The sequence below is a fragment of the Panicum virgatum genome, chromosome 7K (genome assembly GCF_016808335.1).
Source record: "Panicum virgatum strain AP13 chromosome 7K, P.virgatum_v5, whole genome shotgun sequence".
Lineage (NCBI taxonomy): Eukaryota > Viridiplantae > Streptophyta > Magnoliopsida > Poales > Poaceae > Panicum > Panicum virgatum.
In genome coordinates this window covers 19,793,532-19,820,060 of record NC_053142.1, presented here as the reverse complement: position 1 = coordinate 19,820,060, position 26,529 = coordinate 19,793,532, and the positions used below count along the sequence as shown (strand labels likewise).

General features: G+C 45.8%; 3 protein-coding genes across 5 annotated transcripts; 2 read left to right on the top strand and 1 right to left on the bottom strand.

Moving 5' to 3' along the window:
* Nucleotides 1–6,748: 6,748 nt before the first annotated feature.
* Nucleotides 6,749–9,017, top strand: LOC120640457. Of its 2 annotated transcripts, none has more exons than XM_039916298.1 (4): nt 6,749–7,337; nt 7,689–7,752; nt 7,972–8,151; nt 8,235–9,017. In XM_039916298.1, the coding sequence occupies exons 2-4, from the start codon at nt 7,696–7,698 to the stop codon at nt 8,766–8,768; spliced, it is 771 nt and encodes a 256-aa protein (XP_039772232.1). In that variant the 5' UTR covers nt 6,749–7,337; nt 7,689–7,695; the 3' UTR covers nt 8,769–9,017. The 2 variants fall into 2 exon arrangements, with proteins under 2 accessions (XP_039772232.1, XP_039772231.1); XM_039916297.1 differs by having other exon boundaries at nt 6,753–7,337; nt 7,695–7,752.
* Nucleotides 9,018–9,710: 693 nt separating this feature from the next.
* LOC120640456 (protein phosphatase 1 regulatory subunit INH3-like) lies at nt 9,711–10,636 on the top strand. Its single transcript, XM_039916296.1, has 2 exons — nt 9,711–9,804; nt 9,971–10,636. The coding sequence occupies exon 2, from the start codon at nt 9,997–9,999 to the stop codon at nt 10,390–10,392; it is 396 nt and encodes a 131-aa protein (XP_039772230.1). The 5' UTR covers nt 9,711–9,804; nt 9,971–9,996; the 3' UTR covers nt 10,393–10,636.
* Nucleotides 10,637–11,689: 1,053 nt separating this feature from the next.
* Nucleotides 11,690–15,393, bottom strand: LOC120640455 (probable ribonuclease P/MRP protein subunit POP5). 2 transcript variants are annotated; one of them, XM_039916295.1, is made up of 4 exons: nt 15,025–15,393; nt 13,790–13,982; nt 13,515–13,652; nt 11,690–12,228 (listed from the first exon to the last, which is right to left on the bottom strand). In XM_039916295.1, exons 2-4 carry the CDS (start codon nt 13,959–13,961, stop codon nt 12,110–12,112), a joined length of 429 nt encoding a protein of 142 aa, XP_039772229.1. In that variant the 5' UTR covers nt 13,962–13,982; nt 15,025–15,393; the 3' UTR covers nt 11,690–12,109. The 2 variants fall into 2 exon arrangements, with proteins under 2 accessions (XP_039772229.1, XP_039772228.1); XM_039916294.1 differs by having other exon boundaries at nt 13,790–13,993; nt 15,025–15,387.
* Between the last annotated feature and the right edge of the window lie 11,136 nt (nt 15,394–26,529).

Genomic DNA, 26,529 nt, shown 5'->3' with positions numbered 1-26,529 from the left:
AGGAAGCAGTCGAACAGCAGGAACCAAATATCTTACAGACAGAAAACTCTGCTGCGCCGCAAACAATAGAGGTTCAGAAAAAAAAGACACCAGCACCAAGCTTCCTGGATCAGTTCAGGCATGAAGTTCCTATAGCCAACCAAAATGCAGACTTGCATCAGAATTCAGGTCGCCTGATTTGTGAACTGTCTGCACAAATATGTTCGGCGTTCTGCACGATTGGAACTCGTCAAATATCAATTCCTGGCCCATATATATGATAAGATATCCAAGGAAAAAGAACCTACTTCGGTTAATTCTATGCTATTAACTGTCAACGTGAAGTGGTCATATTTGGGCAGAACTCGGCTTCGTATTGAACAGACAAAGCTGCTATAGCAGTGAGCTGCATTACGAGAAAATAGTGACTCATCCTCTTCTATTCTCGATTCTGCTGCAATAATTCATCCTTCTTTTGATGACTCATATTGATGTATCTTTCCCTATTCTTTAGGAGCTTGTCCCGACTTGAACTCCCACCTGTAACCGGATTTCCAATTATATACGTTGCAACGCCTACTCTCTGTGGCAACTGATCGAGGTCTGCTTAGCAAATTGGGTGGACGCATGATGCGGTTCAGAGTTTCCATGTATGCGGACGACGCGGTGATTTTTATCAGACCAAACAGGAATGATGTTCAGAACCTCAGGAAAATTTTGCATTTGTTCGGAGAAACAACAGGGTTGACAACAAACTTCCAGAAAACAAGTGTCACCCCAATTAGCTGCAACAATATCAACATTGATGCTGTGCTGGCGGACCTGCCTTTGGCAAGAGCAACATTCCCATTAAAATATCTTGGTCTACCACTATCAATCAGACGGCTAAAGAAAATCGACTTCCTCCCACTACTTGAGAAGTCATTGGGTAGGATTTCGGGCTGGCACGGCAGACATCTTACCCAGGCGGGTCGCATATGTCTCACCAAGTCAATCCTCTCTTCGCAGCCAGTGTACCTACTAACAGCCATCAGAACAACTAAGAAAACTCTGGAAGATCTTGACAGAGTCAGGAAGCGCTTCTTGTGGGCAGGGGAGGCGGCCCTGACGGGAGGCAAATGCAAGGTAAACTGGATCCGTACTTGCCTGCCAAAAGAGAATGGTGGCCTCGGCATTCTTAATCTGGAATGCTTCGCAAGGGCACTACGGCTTCGATGGCTTTGGCATGAATGGGTATCGCCACAAAAAACTTGGGTTGGGACAGAAACTCCATGCGACACTACGGACAGACTACTTTTTGCCGCCTGCACACAAATCACAATTGGCAATGGAACGAGGACAAGCTTCTGGAGCTCTGGATGGTTAGGTGGATGCAGACCAAGAGATGTAGCGCCAAACCTCTTCAGTATATCAAATTGCAAACGGAAAACAGTAGCGGAGGCACTAGCAGGAAACACGTGGATCAGGGACATACTTCGTAATAGTCACCTAACCACTACTCACCTCTTAGAGTTTTGTAAGCTCTGGGAGCAAGTGCGAAATGTACGACTATTGCCTGATCTTGAAGACCAAATCCGCTGGAAATTCACACCCTCAGGAACATACACAACTGCGTCAGCCTACAAAGCGTAGTTCATTGGTTGCACCAAGGCAGCGATGCCAAACACAATCTGGAGGACTTGGGCACCGCCAAAATGCAAATCTTTCACCTGGCTCATCACTCAAAACCGTGTGTGGACTTCCGATAGGCTGGCAAGGAGGGGATGGCCACACTCGCCTTCATGCCCCCTCTGCAGGAGAGTCATAGAATCGGCACACCATTTGCTCTCTGAATGCAGATATACCAAAAAGATCTGGCAGCTCGCTGCGGAATGGATCGGCTATCCACAGCTCAAGCCAAACAGGTGGAGACCGAGTGACAGTGCGCTCTCTTGGTGGCTAAACATCAGTACCACGGCGGCTGTGCCAAAGAAGGCCGTACGGAGCCTAACCATGCTAATCAGTTGGGAGGTCTGGAAGGAGAGAAACAATAGAGTCTTTAATCAAAAGGAAACGCCACCAAATAGGTTATTGGAGAAAGTTAAGGCGGAAGCAGCGTTTTGGGCAGCAGCAGGAGCAAAGAATTTAGCTTCTATAGTACCGCAAGTGTAATTTTTGTTACCGGCCCTCCGGTTTGTACTCTTCTTCTCTATCAATGAAATAGGCACAATCTCGTGCCCGTTCGTTCAAAAATTATATACGTTCATGACAACACCGAAGAACTCAATAAATACGTAGACTGAAGTAGGGAATGGAAACGTATAAGTAGGCCACCTTGAGACGGGACAGTTGCAATACTTGACGGCCTGTTCATGAAGCTAGAATTGCCAGAATTAGTAGTTGTAGAATAACTGGTTACTCGGACTGGCACATAATTATCATTTCTGTGTAGCCACTCGATGGGGTCATCTGGATCAAGGTTTTCCTTGTCTTCTGTTTGGACAACGGTGGAGACAGCACTTAGAAACGGTGAGCCAGCAGATAGCTGAATACTCCCACCTATAAAAGGCACATTTTTGTGAGGTGTGTTTCAAATTTTCATGTGATGCAGGGCTGCACGCGACTGTTTGTTTACCAACCTGTCACTGCAGGAGTAGTGTGGCTTGATTCTGCCTTCTTTTTTTGTCGGTACTCACGCTGTTTCCTATTTATCTCTTGCCTTTGTTCATCGGTCATTTCAGCTCGACGTTTGCGCCGATTGTTGTTCCTCTCTAGCCTCTTACGCTCGGCATCATCCAAAGAACCTGGTTGCAAAGCATATACAGACGCATGGTAGGCAATAAGTCAGGATTTAATATACAACTGGTAGGCAATCAGGATGCAATTCGTCGAAACGGAGTGCAATGTGTAATAAAAGTACCTGTGCTATGGGTGTCGGTGATATCGCTCAGCGCAGGTTCTGGATTTAATATACACAGTGAGGAAAATCAGGATGGAATTTGAGCAAACCAAGTGCAATGTGTAATCAAAGTACCAGTGTTCTGGGTGTTGGTGATATCACCCAGCGCAGGTCGTTGCTGTGTCGGTTTGGGAGTAGTCAGTCAATCTATCTGCCCTGCAGTTAATCAGACGCTCAAAACAAAGGACAAATGGTTACTGCCAATCTAATTGGATGTGGAAGAGTAAAGAATAACAGTTGAGAGAGAAATGTTGGTACTTACTGCAATTTCAGTCAAAATATATTTTTCCCAACTTGCTCTGTAGATACGTGACAATACGCTGCAATCAGTGTTTGTTTGTTTTACAAAACGGTGCAAATCAATCTAGATAACATGGTGAGATGCATAATAGAGAGAAGTAAACAATGTGTTGTATTTGACTCAGAAAACATACAAACAGGAAGAGCTTTTCTGCACTGCAGCAGGGGCTATTTGAAGTTTAGATTGTCATTTTGCAATTGATGCAAAGATGCAGACTTGTATGCAATTGATCCATCATTGCTGCCACAGTGTTTACTGCCACTTGATGTTTGCACCAAGACACCCAGCATCGAATAGCCATCAGTAATGCTTGACATAGCCTGATCAAAAGAGAGAGGTCTGAAAAGTGCACTTTTAGTTAGTGACGCTCAAGTTAAAGCTTACAAGGGATAAGTTGCAACCAAAATCTGAGCATATAAAGTATTGTGCCATATCTATAATTTTATCTGAGTACACTTATAGCCTAATCTAAAGCAAAAAGGGATCAACAGGTCCTGTTTCAAGAATGGAGCAATCAATCATGTTCGGTAAAACTGTACAAGTTCAATGCCACGGAGTAGTTTTCTTTCTTACTTATGTTTCATTCAGTCCAAGCAAGTTGGAAAGTAACAAACAGTATGAGATTACTCCCTCCGTCGCTCAGACATCCCAAACAGAAAACAGTTATGAGATTAGTCACTAAAATTCCTAAACTTGATGCCTTCCCCTAAAATTCCTAGCTAAATAACACATACACCATACAAGTACGAAAAAAAACCAACATGATATGTTACACATGCTTCCGTTTGGTTCAAAAGCTGAGCATTTTTCTTCCAATAAATGCACCATCATGCCACCAACAAGAAGGTTGCATAAACGGAAACATAGTCACAAACCTGCACCATGCCAGTGTAAAAATAAGAAGACCTAGAAGAAGCAAACAACGGTTAGTGCATGAACCAATAAGCACACTATTGTAATTAAGGTAAAATGTTAACCACATTGGTTGGTGACCTAGATCAAGAAGATTTGATTTCACATGATTGCACGAAACCAGGGTTCTTAACTTCTTATCCCCTAAGGAGCATTTCATCGAACACAAGTTGAGCAGAGCAGCCCCCTAGCAGAGAGCCCAAACAAGTCAATCCGATTTCTAATGCCATGCAGGCAATGGATGCAATACGCGCGGAGGGAGAGGGCGCCGTAGAGCGCGGACAGCACGAGCAGCACACGCGCGGACTCCTTGAGGGAGAGGCCATTGTCAGCATGCTCCCGTAAGACGGGAGAGGAGGCGGCAGCGAAGCTGCGGCGTTGGAGGCCTATGATCCGCGGATACTTCGCAAAACTCACGTACCGGTATCGGATACCGTATTGGATACTCGTACTCCACGGATACTCTTGGATGCGTATCTCGTAAGTATCGGACTATTTAGGTATTTTCAAATAATAAAAATAAATCGGATACCTGTGGATACTTGTCCGATACCTTCAAACCCTAACAACACCACTCAATCGCTTTGTATAAAGGTCCTCCGTTCAGCTGTGCCACCCTCTCATACCCACTCGCGCAGCCGCAGGCCCGCAGCAGCCTCGCACGGCTCCCTTGCTGTCACCGCCGCTCGGCCACCCGCCCACGCCTCCTCCTACTCCTTCCCCGCTGCTCATCGCTCCCTTGCCGTCACCGCCGCCCGGCCACCCGCCCGTGCCTCCTGCTCCTTCCCCATCGCTCGTTGCTCCCTTGCCGTCACCTCCACCCGCCCACCCGTCCATGCCTCCTGCTGCTCCAGCGGCTGCGCGGCCTGTCTAGACAGAGGCCCGCACATCTGTTAAAGCACTATTTAGGGTGGTGCTGTGCTGCTGGAGCTCGCCGCGGGCGGGCCGCCACGGCCGCCGGAGCGGGCCTCTGGACGGCCCGCGCGGCCGCTAGAGAGGGAGAGGATGAGCCGCGGCCTCCGGAGAGGGAGAGGAGGAGCCGCGGCCGCCGGAGTTGGCCGCTACACAGAGAAAGAGAGAGAGAGTGCCGGAGGTTGGGGAAGAAGATGACCCCATTCGTGGAACAGACGAACAGGTAAGATAAGGTTGGTTCTTTTTTCCTTTGCCCCTTCCCTTTTCTAATAATTTTAGAACATATGAATATATGAGTTTATGATGCATTATAGTCCCTGGAACTTCTATTTTGTCACATTCTAGTTCCTAAAACTTTTATTTATTTTTATTTTATATATATATTGGCATATCCCGTATCCTTATTTTTAGAAAAATGGCATATCGGAGTATCCCCGTATCGCGTACCGGTATTCGTATCCGTGTATCCGGGCAACATAGTTGGAGGCAGCCGACGCAGACGGGAAAGAAGGAAGCAGTAGGCGTTGGAGCCCGGTCACCTGCATTGCGCCACGTCGCTCCGCCGCCGCTCCACGCCTCGTGCCCAGCCGGGCCGTGCAGCCGCGTCGGTGCTGCTTTCTCCGCCGCGCCAAGCCGCGCCCAAACCAAGGCACCGAACCGAGGCCAGAGGCCTCGACTGGCAACCTGGGGCCGGAGGTCGGTGGCCGGCGGCTGACACCCGAGCCGAGCCAGCACCAACCCCCGGCAACCCGAGGCAAAGGGGGGCGCCGGCCCAAGGAACGCCCGCCGGGGGGCCCGAGCGGCGGCACCCCCCAAACGGGAGCGGCCAGATCCAGCCCGAGCCAACCCGGATCCGGCGAGAGCGAAGCCGGATCCGGCGAAGGTGAGCCCGGAGCCAGCCCCGGCGGCCGGCAGCGAACGCCGTGAAGCAAGTCAAGGTTTGGGGGTCGGGGAAGGAAGCGAGGGAAGAAAAAACCGTTGGTGCCCAGAGCCCGCGCGCGTGCCTGCGAGGCATCCCAAACCTACGCCTGCGCGCGAGCCGGCGGTCGAGCCCGCAGACCTCGCGCCTCCCGGCGGCGGCGTCCGAGCCCGTAGGCGGCGCGCGTCCCGGAGGCCTCTGGAGGCGAGGCGCGCGGCACTCGGACCGCCGGCGCAGGGTGGGTTCGGCGGGAGGCGCAAGACGGGTTCGGCGGGAGGCGAGGCGCTGGAGGCTGGCGGACCGCCCCCGAGGCAGATCCGCGCACCGGTGGCCGCGTCCCGGAGGCGGCAGCCAGAGCCCGCTGCCAGCGCGCATCCTGGCGGCAGCGGCCTAAGCCTGCTGCGGGCGCGCGTCCCGGCGGCGGCGGCCTGAGTCCCCAGCCGGCACGGTTCACGGCCGCGCAGGGCGGGGTGGCGGCGCAGGTCGGGTTCGCGGGTGGCGAGGCGCGCGCCACTCGTGGCGCCGGCGAAGGGCGGGTACGGCGGGAGGCGAGGGCGATGCTGGGGATCCGCGGGAGGGAGACGCGCGTGGTTTTTAGAACAGGGAAGAAAAAAATCGATTTATCGTACGAAGCTGGGGTTCGAACCCTGGTCGGGGAGGGCGGGAGAGGGGGGACAGGGGACGGGGTGGATCCGCGTTGAAGCGGCGGATCCAAATAACATTGGCAGTAGATCTTGCGTTGAAGCCCCAAGACATGGATCACAGGCACAGCCGTAGCCTTTGATGGTGGTGCTTTTCTGGGTAGGATTTGCTGGATACACAGCCAAGTAGGCATCACAGCGCGGGACAAAATTGCTGGTGGACGGAGCATTTCTTCGGTGCGGTAGATTCTTCTGGCAATTTTGCTCGCACTCGGATCCGCTGCGCGAGCAGAGCTCTCTCCTCGCTGTCCCGCGGCGCCCAAATCCTTCTTCTCCCCCCTCCGCTGTGGCCTGCGTGCTAATCCTCCCCTTTCTCCCGCATCCACTGCGCGCGAAATCCTTCCCCAATCCAGCTGCTCCCACCCTCGACTCTTCCGATTTATTTCTGGAGCCCGCGAAACCAAGGTCTGTTCCTCTTCTCATCCTTCCTCTTCCCATCTCTCTTCCTCCGCTTTATTCATATCCGTATGATTCATAGCCAGGGACGTGATTCAAAAATCTGAAATCCATAATTTTCAAAAAAAAGATCTGAAATCCATTTGCCTCTTGTGCTAATGAGCCGCTGGACAAAGCGAGAGATGGCTCCGCCACCAAATCAGACTGGATCTGCTCCTTCATATCATATTGGATCTGCTCCTGCTTCTGCAAATCAAGCGCCTACTCCGGTTCCGGCAGGTAATCGATTTTGCTCCTGGATACTGTACTTACCTGCCCGAGCTCAACTTGGTGACGACCTGATACAGTGAAAGGCAGCAATGCCAATGCAGCACAGCAGGCCTGCAGCCTTGATTCGTTGGTTCTCGATCATGCCTTGCCCTCTTGGTGTCTCACAGAGCAATAGATAGCAGCAGATAGTATTATTTTTACCATGTAACTTTGCAAAATTTCCATGGCCCAACCCAATGCTCTTTCGCTGTGCTGAAATGGGCTATAATGTTCTTGGCTTATGTTGCCCTGTTGTATTGTTTTTTTCTTGATTTCTCGATAAAGTGTTGTCTAAACTAATGGCCGAATGGCATGACTTCTCTACAGCATGGTGGCCTGGACCTTTGCCACAAGCCACATCTTCAGGAGCCACATCCACAATTTGGTAAGTTTTATTTTTTATATGTAATTCTCTTGCTGCACTAATTGCCATTTTATTATGCTCAGAAACAGTTAGTTCACTAGCTATATTAGTTTCATTAGAAGTAATGATATGGGTCGCTTGATTTTCAGTGGTATGGATTACTATCCACCTGGTGGTTTTATGAGCATTTTATAATCTGGACAACCATTTGTTCCTCAACCATTTGTTCCTCATGTTTAGGCAACATGGCCACCTATGGGAAAGGAATCTCAATTAGCACCACCAAAAAAAGACACAGGAAACCAAAATGCTAAAAAGGGATTGAAAGGCAAAACTATCATCAACTTAGATGATGGAAACGATGGGAGGACTGCAAAGCGTCTTGTATTTGATCCAGAGGAGGACATGGACATGAGGCTAGTAAGTAAAATTGTATCACTCACTTTCTTTTTGTACCATCACAAATATATGAACCTACAACTAATCATGTACGCTAAATTCAGGTTAGTGCATGGCTGATTCACTCGAATAACCCAATCAATGGGAATTGCAAGAAAAATGAGAGCTATTGGGGTGATGTACATGAGCTGTGCAATAGTACTACACCTACAAACCGAAAAAGAGAGGTGAAACATCTCAAAGTTCGCTGGCAAAAAATTAAGAGATGGGTGGGATTTTTTTGTGCATGTTGGAAGAAGGCTACCTCAATTTATCTTAGCGGATATTCAGATGACCAGCTAAAAGACATGGCTAAGCAGTTTTATTTTGATGACTATCCTAAAGAAGGCCCATTCACAGTTGAGCACTGCTGGAAGATTCTTCGTGATGAACCCAAGTGGCATACAGTTTTGGAAGAACTTGAAAAACCAAATAAAAGGAGTTTGGATGAAGACAAGGCAACTGACATCTCAGTTGTAGGAGAAAAGGAACGTCCTATAGGGACAAAACAAGCTAAGAAACAACGCAATGGTAAAGGAGGGAGTCTGCTTTACTGGAATCCTATCAAAAACTCTTGTGTATGGACACTAGGGAGATGACAGAGGATATTAGAGCTGAGCATGTCCTTGCCCTGAAGATGCACTATGTAGTAACGTATGAACATTTTATTTTATTTTTATGTTTAAAATGTTTGGTTGTACCGGTTGTTTATCTTTAGTTGGTCATGTAATAAAATGGCTTGGGTCAAGATGTATGCAACCAGTTGGTTATCTTTAGTTGGCTATGAAGCCTCCATACAATGAGCCACAAAGATGATGCACAATGTATCTATTTTCTCTTTATGTGTATGGAACTATTAAAAGTACAAATAGCTAGCAATATAGATAGTCTCTTTAGACTGCTGGCTATTTTATTCATGACGTGGACATCTCCTAGCTAGCAACTACTCTTCTGTCTCTTATTAAACAGGAGTATTTTGGATTTTTGTGCCACAAATTTAAATAGATTTATAAAAAATACGTGCAACATTTGTATCTACAAATACATTTGTTAAAAAACTAGATTTAAAAATCTATCTAATAATATCAATTATGTGTCATAAATATTAATATTATTTTATATAATATTAATTAAAATCATTTTTTGGGAAGTGAGAACGACAATTATTTATTTAGGGACGGAGGTAATAGCTACGACCTTGCAGACGCCCTTAGAAAATTCGTTGGTGCTGCCTTTGCGGGCACTCGCGCTGAGGCCGTCGACTACCTACCGTATGAGCCATGGATTAATCAGCATATGACGTGGCTAACCATTCCTCAGTCAGATGATTAAGTGGCATAAACCGTTACTGAACTGGGGATGATTTGTGCACCGATTTTAGTTTAGGGATTGATTTGCACAAATTAGAACATAAGGGATGAAACTCACACTTCTGCGATACTTAAGGATGAAAAATACACTTTTTTTTCTTATTTTTATCTCCACCGTCTTTTTTATCCACCTTTAAAAATGATTTTTTCTGACTTTTTTTTACGCCTCCAGCAAAACGTGCCTCACCGTACCAACACAGCGCCATTACAATTATTACAGGACCGATCTCAAAACGAAGGAATTAGGGGCGAACGCCAACACGCAGTAGCGGTAGGGGTGGTAAAGGGCTCAATATTTTGAACTAAAAAATCTAAGAATCGGGCCTTAAAAGGGCCGGGCTCTAAATATATATATTTTTGAACTAAAAATTTTAAGAATTTTATTGGACTGTGAAGATGCCATTAGGGCCCTGGCCCATTAGCACCCCTAAGTAGCGGTGGAAAATCCCCAATTCCCATGGCGACTCGCGCGCCGCCGCCGTACTCGTCGTCAGCCGGATCCGTGACCGTGACCGTGACCGTTGACCCCTCCCCCTCTTCGTCCTCCTCGGCCCCGCCACCGGCGACGGCCGCGCCGCCGCCGGCGGAGGCGGTGGTGCTGCGGCTGAAGCGGCGGGGCAAGAAGGTGTCGTGGAAGGAGGGAACGGTGGACAACGAGGGCCTCGGCCGCAAGAGCTCCAAGAAGTGCTGCATCTTCCACAAGGAGGTCCCCTTCGACGAGGACTGCAGGGACGATGAGGCCCCCGGCGGAGGGCACCAGTGCCCGCGGGGAGATGCTGGCGAGGGCACCAGCGGCAGCGGCGGTGGCGGATGCCCGTCCTCCTCCCACGACCACAGCCATCACCACCCCTGATCTCGGTGCGGATTGAGGCTTCTTGATCCCTCGTTGCTTATATTCAATCTGCTGTGATGAAATTTTGTGATCTGATGATGTAATTAGTTGAGTGGAAATGCTGAATTCGTGCTCAATTGTTGGGGAGACTCTGTTCTTCTGGGCGATTCACTGGTCAATATATAATCCTTGTTGACTTCATTGTATTTGCCTCTTATATTGTAGCAGTTTGCTGTTTGTTAATGATGAACTGAGGTTGCTCCTATATGATTTCTGTCTTATTGGTTTGGTTCTACCATAATTATTCTGATCCTCATAGTAGGTAACTAGACATGTTACCTTAATCAGGTTATGAAACTTGTGTTTTGTATACCTTGGATATCACCATCATATAAGAACACTAGTGTGGGAACATATTAGTTGCAAATTAATTACTAGGTCCACTGTCCAAATGTCATCAGAACAACAATGAACTTCTGGTGAAATAAGGTTCTTAAGGTAGTTGTAATTTTAGACTGGAGCCATGTGGAAGTTTGTATATCTGATTTGTGTTAGTAGTGACAGAAATGGCTATGAAGGTAATTATCATTTTAGTGATATGGCTGCATTGAAAATGTTTTGATTGTGAATGTAACGAGTACTTGTCTTAGATCCAAAGAGATCTGGATGCTTGATATCTGCTCAAGTTACCTTCAGTTATGAACTTATGATCAAGCAAGGCGGCATCACATATTCAGGTGAAGCCCAGACAAATGCAGACAATTATATCAGTTTCAGTGCCTGTCGGGTTGTTGGGTGTGACCCAAGATCTAAGTTTTTGTTTGTTTTCTATTGTTACTTGTACATTGCTGTAAATCTGGTATCGATTAAAAGAATAGATGCTGATTAGGTGATGTCTGCTGCAAGGGTGGTGGTGGTTTGAAGGGAACAAGGGACCTATCTGTTATGTATTCTCATGGGATGTGGAGGAAATTTGCCAGAAAAGAAAATTTGCAGATTTGCAACCATTTATGCTCATCTGATGATTTACCATTTAATGATTGTTGTTTTTTTGTAGTCCACATAATACTTGGTCATATTTCATATGTGCAAGACATAATAGTTTTACCTGACACCATAAGCTGTAACCAAGCTCGTGTCACAGAATACTGTACCATATAGTATTTTTTTCATTTGTGGATTTTTAAAGCTATTCCCTTCAGTAGATTTTCATAGCTAATTAAAATTACATGTAGTGATGTTGAAAAGTTGTATCAGCTTAATATTGTTTTCTTATTTGATAGCTTGCCCGCCTCTAATCTAAAATTGAGGAGCAGGAAAACCAATTGGCACAATGGATTGGTGCATCACTTTTGTGTCTTACAGTAGATGCAGGGCCAAGATCACTAAACTGAAACAAATCAGACGCCTATAACAGCTTCCGGCGTCATGTTTTAATTAAAGAGAAGCAACAAATCAAGACCCAAGCCACCTAAAACATCTTTACAAATTACAACACAAGGGCCACAAATATGGAAAGAAAAGCGACCAGAGCAGAGGACCTTTGCCGTTCTTAAGACTTCAAGCAGCCGTCATATGACACAGCCATTGCACGAGGAGAAAGTTGTCACCTTAGTTCCATCCTGTTCAGGCAATAAGGTCTCAATTCTACACAATGCACTGAATGTTTCTTTCTTTTTCTTTCACCCACAGACAAGAGATTGCTAGACTAAAACAGGAGACGGAATAGACCAATTCATTAGCTCTGTACGGACAGGATGATCTCCGGCGTGATACAGTCAACAGCAGCCAGCTTGTATTGCTCAAACTTTGCTTTGTCGCACTCCAGTGCAGCTCTCCTGCATGCCCTGATGCTTCCTAGAAGAAGTGAATGAGATGATGAGCTCAGTAGTTGAAAACAAGGTAATAAATAGCGAATAGCAGCATGTTAGCGGATTAGTGTCTGTGTAGCGGATCGCGGATAGCAACACTAAGTCCAAAAAGTGGAATTCAAAAAATATTCAAAATTTTAGAGCATATATGAATATTAACATCAAATTTACTTCAAAAATTTAAAAGTTTTTAATTAGCCATTACATTTCATGCTACAAGTGTCACGAAGAAGCATAAATAAAAAAAGGGCGTACCCAGTGCTGTAGGCTTCCCGCACTGTGCGGGGTCTGGGGAAGGAGCATAAATAAATAGATACAAAAAGATGCATCAATACATATTAACATTAAGTGCTCGTACCAATTAAGAAGAACGTCTTTTGTCATCCTATCATTATTCATCATTGCCTAAATCATCACTTTCAATATTCATATTGCCATTCCATCCATCTTCATTCTCATTTGTACCATCTCATAGCAAATAGCGGTCTAATATGAGCAATAGTGGTCCACAATAGCGGACGTTAAGCACAATAGCGGGCGCTAAGTCCGCACATGCTATTTTAGATCTGCTACCTTGTAGCGGTAGCAGAACTGCTACCGCTATAGCAGCCTCTATTGCAGGTGCGATGAACACTATTTATTACCTTGGTCCAAACTGAACATGAAGTAATACACCATCATGATAAGCTCCACGTAAAAACCATAGTGAACACTCAAAAGAAACAGGCGTACAACTCTTTTTCTAGAAATAGGAGAGGTTACCCCTAATATACTAAAAATACAGGCAAAATGTTAAACAACAAGCAAAAAGGACAAAAAGGTATACAAAAAAGATGTACTAAAATATAACATCAACATCGAGACTTGACATTCTGATATTTGAGGACAATAACTATGTTTTACACAATGGGTAACCACAACAATTTCATTTAAGAATCTTAGGCTTGCGGACTTATAGAACCAGATTACATAATTAATGACCCAATAAGTTTGCTGCAGCTCATTTTTATTGACAAACTCAATAAAAAAGCATACAGCTCTCTTGACAGCCTTTTACAGTAGTCCAATTTGATAATGCCATAAGATGGCCATATAAAATCCTTTAAATTCACATTCCCTACAAACTAATTTCCCATGTAGTGTGAAAGACTATATCAGAGACATGGTTAAGGTAGTATTTCAGAAAATGATTCAGGGTTATTGGACACAATAAAAAATTACTGCAACCAGATTGCTTTGGTACCATCATCCATCCAAGAGTGAACCACTCACCACTCACATCCAGCAGGTTGAACGATACTGGAATCTTCCCAATGCTCCTGACCATTGTAATTGCAGTCCATACTTTCTGGTGGTCTTCACGTGACACCCGAATTATGCAAAGCTTTGTTACAGGATTAACATACTTCACTGAAGATTGGCACAGTTCATAAATATCCGTGAATTAAAATAGTAAGTAGTAAACACAAAACGTGCAATTAAAAGAAATCCTGACGGACAATTAAAGAGGTTTCAGAAGTAGTTAGTATTTACTATTTATTTAGTACCTTGCAACGATCCAAGAGATGCAGCTAGGTCACACTCCCCAAAGTTGAGTTGAATGCTGTCTCTGATTACTTTGGTTACATTGAATTGAGTGAGGATAACAGGATCAGATTCACCTCTGCCAGCATCTATGAAGACCTCCATCACCATATACCTGTTCTTGAAGTGAACCATGATGACCGTATGCTTCCTTTCCTGCAGTGATCCAGCACCAGAAATAAGATCAATCAGCATTTGTAATAAATAGATAATCTTCAAGGTAACCAATGCATAGGATTATCTACTTTTTGCTCCTTTTTCAAGAAACATAAAGTATCATGCAGTTTGTTAGCAATTCAGTTCTCAATAAAGAAATGACAATCAACATCCACTCGTTCAGGGAAGGTGATTTCTCAAGTGAATTTTGTTCTTATATGTGAAAATCAGACGTTGGCACCTAACATTAAGTAACCATATATCGACCTCCAACTATGTCATATGAAAGACTATATATCTGCTCACATCCCCTACCACAAAACCTCGCTAGGCCAGTACATGTATTTTCTTCTAAAAAAAGTATTAATTCTTCATTTTTTAGCTCAATAGAAAAGAGAATTGGAATAGGAACGAGAAGCTTTGTGAAGAAAATTAGCATTGGCAAGTTCCCACCAGCCAAGATATCCGGAATGTTCAGCGAACTGTGACTTTGATGTACAAACATGAGGAAGTGTTCTGGAGTATTTAGTGCAGACAAATGTTCAGGATCCAAACTCAAATTGGTGAAATTTGTGATGTTGCAGAAATCTGAAAAGAAACAGGGGTGCACAGGTGCCGTGGAAACCAGGACATAACCTTGTGCCTGTTCAGCCTTTTGAAAAATATTCCTTCTACCATGCGTACTATTGAATGAACAGTAAGCACAGGTTGAACCTCAATACTTACTACAGGTTGCGCTGCATACTATTGAATGAACAGTAAGCACAGCATAACGCGATAAATATCCTTGTGTACTGGGATGGGATGCAGGGGCGTGCCCAAGATTTGGGGGAAAGGTATTCAAAATTTTCAAAGGGTCAGTTTTTTTTGACATGCTAAAGGACAGATTCATATCAAACAATTGAGTAACAACAACATAAATTTTTACTTGTAAATTTATCACAAACATTTTGTTCATGGCATTGTTGTCAATTTACCACAAATTCACAAGCATTCGCAAATTGCATGGCACAAAATAATGAAAACATGAAAAATTCCTCACCTTGGTTGTTGTCTTGCTATCAGCAGAGGAATGCCGCACAAGCACAGGGGCACAGCCGGTCACGGTCAGACGCAGCCGGGCAGCCCGCAAGGCAGCAAGCGGCGCGCCGCCCACGCACCCGCTGGTGCGGTGGTGTCTGGGGCCCTGGGCGCGGCGGCGCGGCGGCGCGGGACTCCCGCCGCCGTCCGCCCGTTCTTTGCTCGCCGCGGTCAACGCCGATGCGCTGCTCGATCAACGCCGGCAAGCCGGAGCAGCTTCGCCTAGGGATCCAGGCGTCGCCGCCCGTCGGGGGCTCGGCTCGCGGGCTCGGTCGGCGGTCAGCCGGGTCAGCCTGAGTGCCGAATTGGGCCGTGTGTGGCCCCGTGTGGGAGGTGGGCTATTTTCAATTTTTGAATAATATACTAACCTCGTTTTTGTGCATTTGATGCTGGGTTGAAATCTCTAAAAAGAATTAGCGCAACAAAAGGTCGGCGGCGAGCGTGGCCAAGTCGCCCGCTTTTGGCGGCCATCGGATCGGGCGTACGCACGGTCCAGATCGGACGTATTCTGACCATTTTGCAAAAAATGTCCTCGATCTTCGTCGAAATCAACTCGTAGTCCTTCTTCCGCTTCCTCTTCCCCTTTCTCCTCTTGGACATCGCCACCGCCGCCGGCGCCCCACATGCCGGCGCTAACGGTGCAGGCCCCTGCTTGGGCCGCCGGATCGACGCCGGATTCGCGCACCAAATCGAGGACAACCTATAGCAGAACCGCCCAAATTAACCGGTTTAAGTGCGCTAACTATTATCTTAATGGTTAATTAAATTACCACGCACTTAAAACGGTGTAATCCGGTCGTCTGTTGGGTTAAGGATCGAAAACACTGGAAGTCTCGCACGAAGACGAGCATAGATGATTACAAGTAGACAAAAGTTCTCAAAGTTAATTTACAATGCGGAGTTTTACAAATAAGTTTGAAAACAAAAGTTATCAGAGTTCAACCTGCAGCGGAATTTAAATAGAAGTTTGATTTTAAAAAAATCACGATACTACGAAGACGTGAGGATGTCACATCGAGCCCACCGGTGTGAATCTTGGTTAACTCCAACCAACAACAAATACCTGAAATCAGGATAACAACAAACCCTGAGTATACTAATACTCAGCAAGGGTTATCCGACTATGGATATATTTAGCCCACTATCTAGACATGCAATCTTTTTGGCTCTAGAGTTTATTTTTGCTAGAAAGCGACTAATAGTGGATCCTTACTTTCAATATTTTAGATTAAGTTTAATGTACAAATATCAACTAGGTTTGCATAAACATCTAGAACAACACATGGTATATCCCATTATATTTTCCAAGAGTACCACAATCATATCTCACATGTTAACTTTTTATTCTCATTTCAAACTTTTACTACGATGTGACACAGTGGCCAAGGCTCTCATATCCGCGAGTCACGGCGAATCGATCCGATTTAACCTTGCAAGTTGGACCTAACTCACACGACACGTGCAGCCACACCAGACCACATATGTCAACTGTTCCCATCATTACCTCGACGTCTGAACCGCGCCTGCCAAAACTCGGGTGAATGGGCCCCTCACGGTGAACTCCCAGAGAACCCGAAGGCGATATACATTCCATCACCCGCCATCATCCCACTCACAGAGTAGCAGGTCGCAGTTCAAAATATCGTTGCAAATCAGGTAATTAGCTTACCGGTTTCGACTACCTCCTACTTCCAGCATGTGGTTAGTACTGTTCAATCATCGGTCAACAATGCCAACAACGGTACGGTCCTCAATCGACACGGGCGGAGGCTCACTTTCCATTCATTCCACATCCATAATCCAATTCCTCTCCACCCGGTCTCAATTTTTGTCGGCGGCGAGCATGGCCACGTCGCCCGCTTTTCGCGGCCATCGGATCGGGCGTACGCACGGTCCAGATCAGGCGAATTCTGACCATTTTGCAAAAATGCCCTCGATCTTCGTCGAAATCAACCCGCAGTCCTTCTTCCGCTTCCTCTTCCCCTTTCTCCTCTTGGACATCGCCGCCGCCGCCGGCGCTCCCCACACCGGCGCTAACGGTGCAGGCCCCTGCTTGGGCCGCCGGATCGACACCGGATTCGCGCACCAAATCGAGGCCAACCTGTAGCAGAACCGCCCAAAATAACCGACTTAAGTGCACTAACTATTATCTTAATGGTTAATCAAGTTACCACACACTTAAAATGGTGTAATCCGGTCGTCTGTCGGGTTAAGGATCGAAAAACACTGGAAGTCTCGCACGAAGACGAGCACAGATGATTACAAGCAGACAAAAGTTCTCAAAATTAATTTACAATGCGGAGTTTCACAAACTAGTTTGAAAACAAAAGTTATCAGAGTTCAACCTGCAGTGGAATTTAAATAGAAGTTTGATTTAAAAAAAATCACGATACTACGAAGACGTGAGGATGTCACATCGAGCCCACTGGTGTGAATCCTGGTTAGCTCCAACCAGCAACAAATACCTGAAATCAGAATAATAACAAACCCTGAGTATACTAATACTCAGCAAGGCTTACCCAACTATGGATATACTTAGCCCACTATCTAGACATATAACCTTTTTGGCTCTGGAGTTTATTTTTGCTAGAAAGCGACTAATAGTGGATCCTTACTTTCAATATTTTAGTTCAAGTTTAATGTACAAATATCAACTAGGTTTGCATAAACATCTAGAGCAAACATGGTATATCACATTATATTTTCCAAGAGTACCACAATCATATCTCACAAGTTAACTTTTCATTCTCATTTCAAACTTTTACTACGATGTGACACAGTGGCCAAGGCTCTCATATCCGCGAGTCACGGCGAATCGATCTGATTTAACCTTGCAAGGTGAACCTAACTCACACGACACGTGCAGCCACGCCGGACCACATATGTCAACTGTTCCCATCATTACCCCGACGTCTGAACCACGCCTGCCAAAACCCGGGTGAATGGGCCCCTCATGGAGAACTCCCAGAGAACCCGAAGGCGACATACATTCCATCACCCGCCATCATCCCACTCCCAGAGTAGTAGGTCGCAGTTCAAAGTATCATTGCAAATCAGGTAATTAGCTTACCAGTTTTGACTACCTCCTACTTCCGGCATGTGGTTAGTACTGTTCAATGCTCGGTCAACAATGCCAACAATGGTACGGTCCTCAATCGACACAGGTGGAGGCTCACTTTCCATTCATTCCACATCCATAATTCAATTCCTCTCCGCACGGTCTCCATTTTTCTTTTCTCACAGATTCATTCTCAATCCCACTTTGCCATAAGAAACCAGGACCTATATCTCGCGAGTGATAGGAATCACTCAACTTCTACAGAATCCTGATTAAGCATGGTAGTACTAACGACCTGCACACTAGTAGAGTAACTGAGGAAACCTAGGGATCATGCATCTATGGTTCCAATCAACTCCTAGAAACATAAATGCACAATAATTATATAATAAACATTGAATACTGAAATTAAGGGTTATGCTCCGGGGCTTGCCTTTTTGTTGAGCAGTGTTAGTATTATTCTTGGCCTTGGGCTGGATCTTCATGAGTTTCTTCTTGCACCTACTTCGCTAGATCCTAGGCTTCACGACCAATCCGTAGATGGCGTCCTCAGCTAGAGTTCTACACGTATGCACATGGAATGCTGGTTAATGCAATTGCACAAATCTAAACATACATAGGGTGATCATTAACCGAGTAGTACATAAACCAACTACAAAAAGTGAAGAGGCCGAGCAAGGTCTTGTCTAAAGTAATTCCCTGAACGACTCCATGAGACAACACAAATTAAAAACACTATATGTCTAAACATCTTTGTAATAGAAAAGTGAAGCGTGGTTCGAAAGGCAGGATTAATATAAAAGAACCATCTCATGAAATAACTATCCAGAACAAGTATTTAGAAACTTCCTTCTAAACTAGAGCATCAATGGTTTGTAAGAATAAAATAAAGTTATATTTACTACCACTTAATAACCATTTTAGTTAGAGACAAGCTACGAAACAAAAATAAATCTACTGCAAAAGTTTCAGTCCTAGATTAACAGTTTAAACAAATACATCTATTTAATAAAGGCATAACAACAAGTTTTAATAAAACTAAAGCTATAGACCTCAACTAAGAATGAGTATTTTACACAGAGCTACTCATCAAGAGACTAACAAAATGTGCAAGTTTCAATCCTAGCAATGCTCTAGAACAAAAGAAACAAGAAGAAGCTATTTAAACTAACATTTAATCTAAAGCAAAAAGTTATTTAGAAACTAAGGATGTGACTGTAAGAAAAGTTGTAGAACTTAGGACAAGGAATCCAACAAATTTTAGTTTGCATTTTTCTGATTTTTCTACGATTTACTATGATTTTCCAAAGTTTGCAGCTAAAATTTCAAAAAGGTCCAGCGCGACACTATTCATCTGAGTCACAGACTTCGCAGAAAAACCCCGGAAAAGTTCTAATTCTCGCACGAGGTCCCTCACATGGATTTGGAAAAGAGGAGTGCTCAGGGAGCTCGATTCCGGTGGGGGAAGGCCGTGCCGGCTGTCGGGGAGTGGTGGGGAAGCACGAGGGGCTCACCTAGGGCCGGATCGAAGCAAGAGTTGGAGCCGAGGATGGTTGGAGGAGAGGCGTCGGCGGTGCAGCAGCACGAGCGGCGATGGCGGCGGCGCCCTCGCCTGCGGCGAGGCAGGTTGGTGATGGGGCGGCCACGGGAGGGTTCAACAGAGCCGGGCGGACTGGGAGTGCTCGGCGGTGCGGCGCAAGGACGCGTGCGCGCGGCTCGAGGCGAGCAGCAGCATGCCGGCGATGGCATGGCTAGAGAACGAGCGCAGAAACAATGGGAACACGCAAGAATGAGGAGTGCATGAGCTTTAGGGAGTTGAGGGGAGTCGATTTCAGCCAGTGGTTGGTGGAAACGGTGGCCGAGAGGTGGAGTTCGACGGCGGCCTGAGTTTCGACGAAACTTTAATGGAGGCTGGTGGTGTGGGGTGTTGATTCCGGCTAGGGTAGGGCGCGGCCGGGCTCGGGAAGGGGCGGAGGAGCTCCGGGGCGAGGCGAGGAGGGTTGGGGCGCATGGAATCGAGGCGGGGAGAAGCTGGCGCGGTGCCGGCGACGGCTCTGCTCGCCTAGCTCAGTCCGAGCTCGAGGAAGAAGGAGAGGATGGGGAAAGGATAGGGCTTCCGCGAGCAGATAGGAGTGGCACACACAGAGCATGAGGTTCGCCGGCGCGCGATGCGTGGAGTCGCCGGCGCTGTGCGTGGTCGACGGCATGGGCGGCGTACGACGAACAGGGGACCACAGTAACTGCGGTTGACTGATTTTGACTCATTTTTGTACCCGATTTGACCAGCCAAAACTCAAAAATTCATATAGAAACTCGAAATTTGGCCAAAATAGAAGTTGTAGAGGAAGAGAACATCTACAACTTTTGTTTTGGGCGAAAGTTGATTTGAGGCTTGGATTAGGGAGAAAAATGAGATCGAACTCAGCTAAACAAAAGTACACTATGCAAAATTAATTAACACTAATGACCAAAATAGGATCATGATTAGCAAATTTAGCACAAAATTAACACCGGAGTGTTACAATCCTACGCCCTTAAAAGAATCTCATCCCGAGATTCAGGATGAAAGACTCTCAAGGGAAGAGAGGCAGATCAAGCATCAAAGGCAATAGGAAAAAGACACCCGAGAGAAAGGTTGACGATGATGGTATGCTCCGTTGCAGATTAGGATTGAGAACTTAAAGAAAGATTAAGATAGCAAGTGGTCTATTAAGAAACATGGCATCTCCATTGATTTTTTGCCTGATTGGTACGTTGTCCGACTTAAATGTTGTGTGCCCTCTTGCTCCAATGGTGATGGCATAAGTCACTTGATCATCTCAACAGAGTAACAGGGTCCCTTGTCGACCATCTCTTGGAATCTACTAATGTTTTCGTCCATTACCAGTTCTTTCAAAGACTGCCTCTTGCTAACTTCGGAGGAAAGATCCCTAGATTTAGGTTTGATATATATCTCTCCAGACAGAACAATGAACGATAGATGCGGGGAAGGTTCACGAGAAGATAGCACACCGACGTTGTTGTATAAGGAATCATGACTAGCAATCTTGATACCAGCATGTGTCGAGCAGTACAACCATGTGTCGATCACCCACAGGGGCCCTTGGTTTCATCACGGCACCATCATTTGTCCATCATAACACCATTACAGAGATACCACTGATGAGAATTCCAATGTAGTACAGACAGATCGTGCATGGATGAGCAAGATGAGAAAAAGGGATAGCAAAGTGGTGATCCATAAACGGAGGCATAACATGAGAGCAACAGAGATTAGCTGCCACAGACTGCAGGAAATAAAACTCTTGCTTAAGCTTCACATATAGCTTGCGTCCATCGATGAGCTTATCTGATTAACGATCAACATGCCATTTGGTCCGGTTGGCTATCAACACAAGGTCATGGCCGATAAGCATTCAGAGACTTACGGAAACTATAAGGAAAATAAGCAGGACACATGGAGCAAATCGATATACCATCCAGAGACTTGGCTGATAAAGTATTGACATGAGTTACAAGGGAACGATTTTTGAAGCTACGGCAGAAAAAGAGATTAGCATTGCACCAGATCATCTTTAGGATAAGCGATAGAAAGGTTCAACAAGGATTGTTAGGCATGGTTTTGACAAACAAGGAGCAGTCCAAACAAAAGGTACATGGGGTGCATACATACAGGTTTTTACAGCACAACAACCATAACCAGCACTTCATATAAAAGCTTCTAGCTCCAACCCTTGATCAGGGTCACACACGTTTCGAACTCAGGGTTCGCTGCTGTAGGATCAAGAACACCGACTAGAGGGGGGGTGAATAGGCGGTTTAAAAACTAAAGCCAACAACACTAGAGAAATTTAATTAGTAACAAAGGAAAGCCCTATGTCATGCTCTTACTATCTCTATATGGGTTTGCAACCTAGGGTGACAAGATACAAATCAAGCTCCAGTAAAGTAAATTGCTCAAAGTAAAAACAAGAATAAAGGTGAGCAAGAGAAGTAACCAAGCTTGACACAAGAATATATCCCGTGGTGTCGATGACTTGCCGGTCACCCCTAATCCACGTTGAGGTGGATTCCAAGAATCAACCGCTCCTCTATCAAGAACCTCTTGATCTTGAGCCGACTTGAATCAAGGAACCGCTCCACACCTCGATTCCACTAGAGTTGCTCTTCACCACTCCGGTGAGGTGAGCACAAGACCTCTCACAACCGAAATCGGGGCTCCTCAACAATCTCCTTGGAGGTGCTCCACGAAATCTTCTTCTCCAAGCCGTCTAGGGAGCGGCAACTCCCAAGAGTAACAAGTTGATGACACTTGCTTGAAGTTTCCCTAATGCCACAAAGCTCAAACTCTTGATGCAATGCACTAGGAAGCCCTCACACCCTCAAGAATGCAATCTCTAAGCAAGTGTGTGTGAGAGAGGGATGCCTTAGCTCTATTATGTCAAGTATGCAGTCCAAATGGCCAAGAGATGCACCCAATGGCCGGGCATTAGGTATATATAGACATCCCTTCAAAAACTAGCCGTTACACTCTTTTCTGCGAAGTCGCGGACCGTCCGCGTTTCAAAAACCGGACCGTCCGCCGTTATAAACCAGTGAGTCAGAGTGCATTTAATGCGTGTCAGAACTAGCCGTTAAGCCCTGGCGGACCGTCCGCGCCCTAGGGGCGGACAGTCCGCGGTTATGAGATCTGACCCACCAGTGACAAACATGCTCCCTGGTACAAATTTGAATTAGCCTGCGGACCGTCCGCGCCCCAAGGGCGGACCGTCCGCAGTTTACTTTTCAGCCCAAACCAGAGAAACAACCTCTCTGGTACAAATCTGAGATTAGCCGGCGGACTGTCCGCGCCCCATGGGCGGACTGTCCGCCGTTCAACTTTGAAGCCCACCAGAGAGACACCCTCTCTGGTACATTTTTTTGAAGTAAAGTGGCGGACCGTCCGCCCACCTGGGCCGGACCGTCCGCGAGCCCACCAGAGACTTTGCAAGCTCTCTGGAACGGGCGCGGACTGTTCTCCCCTCAGGTGCGGACTGTCCGCCGTTACTTAGTCAGCTCTCAAACTTAGTCTTTTTCAAATCTTTTCAAAACACCGTTAGCCCTCATGCATGCAACTAGACATTTTGAGCAAAATGGCACTAAAGACCCGTCAAGCATGAGTACACAACCCCTCTTGATAGTACGGCTATCTATCCAACAAATCCGGTCACTTTTCATCCACTAAACGCCTTATGACCAGTAAAATACAAAAGCCCTATTTTACCTTTGCCTTGAGCCCGAGCTTTGCTCATCATCTCCAAAACTCCATACGTTCACAACCAAATCTCTTTCATCTGTGGATCAACCTATACTCATTATCTCAAATGAAATCGTTAATCCACAAACCGTTGTCATTCATTACCAAAACTCGAATTAGGGGCCTAGATGCTTTCAATCTCCCCCTTTTTGGTAATTGATGACAACACTAAATTTTGGAGTGATAAAAGTGTTCAAGTCAACTTTATACACTAGGCATAAGGTGGACTTGGAATTGAATTTTGGAAGAACTTACTCATTTTCATGAAAATTTTAGAATATGGTATGAATAAATTCACCAAGTTTGATGAGTAGAGAGAACTCCCCCTTGATATGTGCATATAAATTTGCATGAATACCAAGTACATATTTATATATTTGAAACTTTTGACGGAGTTTTCCCTACAAGTGGAAATCGAGGCATACAAGATACAAGATATATATGATATGAATTTTAGCTTGGTTAGCACAACCTCACAACCACAAGATGAACATAAATAGATAAGAGTAGCACAAACCAACATAGTTCATCATACATTACAAACCAAATGTTCAAATCCAAACACAAGTCTCAAACAGAGTTCATGCAAGACACAAATCATAAACATGTAATGCAATAGTTCAACACAAATAAACATGAGTGGAAAGCGAAAGCCAAAAACGAATGATCTCCATGAGAAGTCCATGAGCTCCCCCTAGATCCAAGCACTCCAAAGATCCTTCTCCCCCTTTGGCATCAAGTGCCAAGAAAGTCAATCCATCGGCGGTGGAGGAGGTGGTGGTGGGTAGAATGGCTGATGCGGGTAGAACTCTGGAGGCAGCACTGGAGCCGGAAATACTGAGTAGAAGTGGTCTGAAAACCCGGTGAATGCTGTGCTGAAAGTATCAAAGCGCTGCTCTAGCTGCTCCTGCCTCTACTCAAGCTGCTCAAACTGCTCAGAAGAGGGTAAATCCTCAAAGCGTGAGTCAAGAGCTGCTATGTCTGAGTGTGAGCTCTCCTGAACCCCCTGCATCCGAGCCATCATGGGCTGGAACATCTGCTGCTGCACGTTCTGGAAGTTGAGGTTCATCTGATTCTGCATCTGACTAGCCAACCCCGCAATCTGAGAGGATATGCTCTCCTGCATGGATGCAAAATAAGGGTCAAAGTAGCCAGCTGGAGGAGCCCACTGCTGCTGAGCTGGAGGATGCGGTGGTGGCATGGCATGCTGAGCTGCAGCAGCTCCCATGTGAGCATCATCATCACTATCATCAACACCATCTTGCCCCTGTGCTTCAGCATCCATATCATCTCCAGGGAAAGGAGTCAGAGGCCTCAAAAGAAAAGCATTGTCATTCTTGAATGGCCTGAAAGGTGTGTGCTTGCTTTCACATAACCCTCTGAAGCTAGACTTAACCTTGATGATGGACATAATGTATGGAGCAAAATATAAGTTCATCTCCATGTTAAGCCTCAAATCTGCAAGCTGATCCATGATAAGAATAATGACATTTATTCTATTTCCGTTCATGACATGAGATATCACATTCCAATAGTGCCCTCTAATCTTGTCCTTGTTGCCACTCTTAGGCATGAATGTGACTCTGACAATTTTATTGATCATTGCAGGATGATGCCTCAGACCCTGAGTGCCCCCAAAGGTTCTAGCAATTCCAAGATGTGCAGGCTCATAAAACATGGGGTAGTCATTCTCATCTAGAGGGTTTTCTAACACAATATTCATACTTTGCTCACTAGTGATGAAATTATAATCCAACTGATTTGCCTCAGCAAACTGTGCAAATGTAGCATAATAGGTTCTCTTGCCAGTTGTCCACCTAAATGTTTCCTCAACCATGTTGATCTCTAGAGTGGCATAGAACTGACGTATCACAGTTTCATTCCAATCACACCTATGCTGCAGAAAATTTGCTAATCCCAATTGCTGAAATCTATCTACTAGATCAGACATGACTTGTTGTTGTCTCATATAGCCTTGGTCAATGGTCTGATGTTTGAATACATTCTTCTTAACTAGATGACCAAAGTAAGCATCTTTTTGTACCTCAGTTTTGAAGAAGAGTATGTTGGTGTCGGCTAGGTAGATCTAGCCCCATCAAATCTGTAACATCATCCTCAACCACCTCAGTCTCTTCCTCTGAAGATTCATCACCTGCATCTCCTACTGAAGATGCTGCAGCCATCTCACTGAGATTTGGAGCATAGTCCACATCATCGGAGTCATCACTGTCTCTTTGTCTTTTGGAAGTCATAGCCTTCTTGATTTTAGAAGCAGTGACCTTGATGATCTTCCGGGGTGGCCTGAGATCAAGATTTAACCATAAGAACAATTACTAAAGCAACAGATCAATCCATAATTATATAAGTCAGTTCAGCATTCATCTGAAAAATCTGGCACTGGCGGACCGTCCGCACTTCTGAACGCGGACCGTCCGCGGTTCATGAATACCACGGCGGACCGTCCGCGTCCAGCAAGCGGACTGTCCGCGACCCATCTGTTCTACGCAGGAACACAAAATCGCCCTCATCTTTGATTCACACATATTTTGAGTTTCGATTCACTAGGAATAAGATCCCCCAAGTATTTTCAAGAATCCATGGTCCAAAAATAGATCGGAGCATCTAACCCTAACTCTTTCCAATAAAGAAATCCAAGAACAAGAGTTAGGGATTCGTCAAAATACCAAGAGGACATGATACACAATCTTGAGAAGACTCCGGGGATGTTCTCGGACCGTCCGGGAACCACGCCAAAAAGCCTTGACCTTATCGTCTCCCTCACGTGCTTGAGAGCCTTACCGACCCCACCATTCTGTCCAGTCGCGGACTGTCCGCGGTATCCTGGCGGACCGTCCGCCTTTGATATTTTACACTGCAACCCGACTAACACTGCCTCTGGCAAATTCTGCACAGCCTCTGGTGGACCGTCCGCGGTCCTTTGGCGTACTGTCCGCAGTGTATTTTTGCGGTTGACAACTTCTCTACAGAGCCTCTGGTGGACAAGTCTCATGAACGGCGGACTGTCCGCCCCTTACCCGCGGACTGTCTGCAGTACCAAATTTTAGACAGCCTAGAATTTTGCCAATTTTCTCAATTCCAACTTCAATTTGGGA

Coding starts and splice junctions, on each gene's coding strand:
- LOC120640455 (XM_039916295.1), bottom strand. CDS start 13,961: ATGGTTCACTTCAAGAACAGGTATATGGTGATGGAGGTCTTCATAGAT. Junction 13,653..13,789: donor ATCTCTTGGATCGTTGCAAG/GTACTAAATAAA, acceptor GCCAATCTTCAG/TGAAGTATGTTAATCCTGTA. Junction 12,229..13,514: donor CAACCTGCTGGATGTGAGTG/GTGAGTGGTTCA, acceptor CACTTCTTCTAG/GAAGCATCAGGGCATGCAGG.
- LOC120640457 (XM_039916298.1), top strand. CDS start 7,696: ATGGTGGCCTGGACCTTTGCCACAAGCCACATCTTCAGGAGCCACATC. Junction 7,753..7,971: donor GGAGCCACATCCACAATTTG/GTAAGTTTTATT, acceptor CCTCATGTTTAG/GCAACATGGCCACCTATGGG. Junction 8,152..8,234: donor AGGACATGGACATGAGGCTA/GTAAGTAAAATT, acceptor CGCTAAATTCAG/GTTAGTGCATGGCTGATTCA.
- LOC120640456 (XM_039916296.1), top strand. CDS start 9,997: ATGGCGACTCGCGCGCCGCCGCCGTACTCGTCGTCAGCCGGATCCGTG.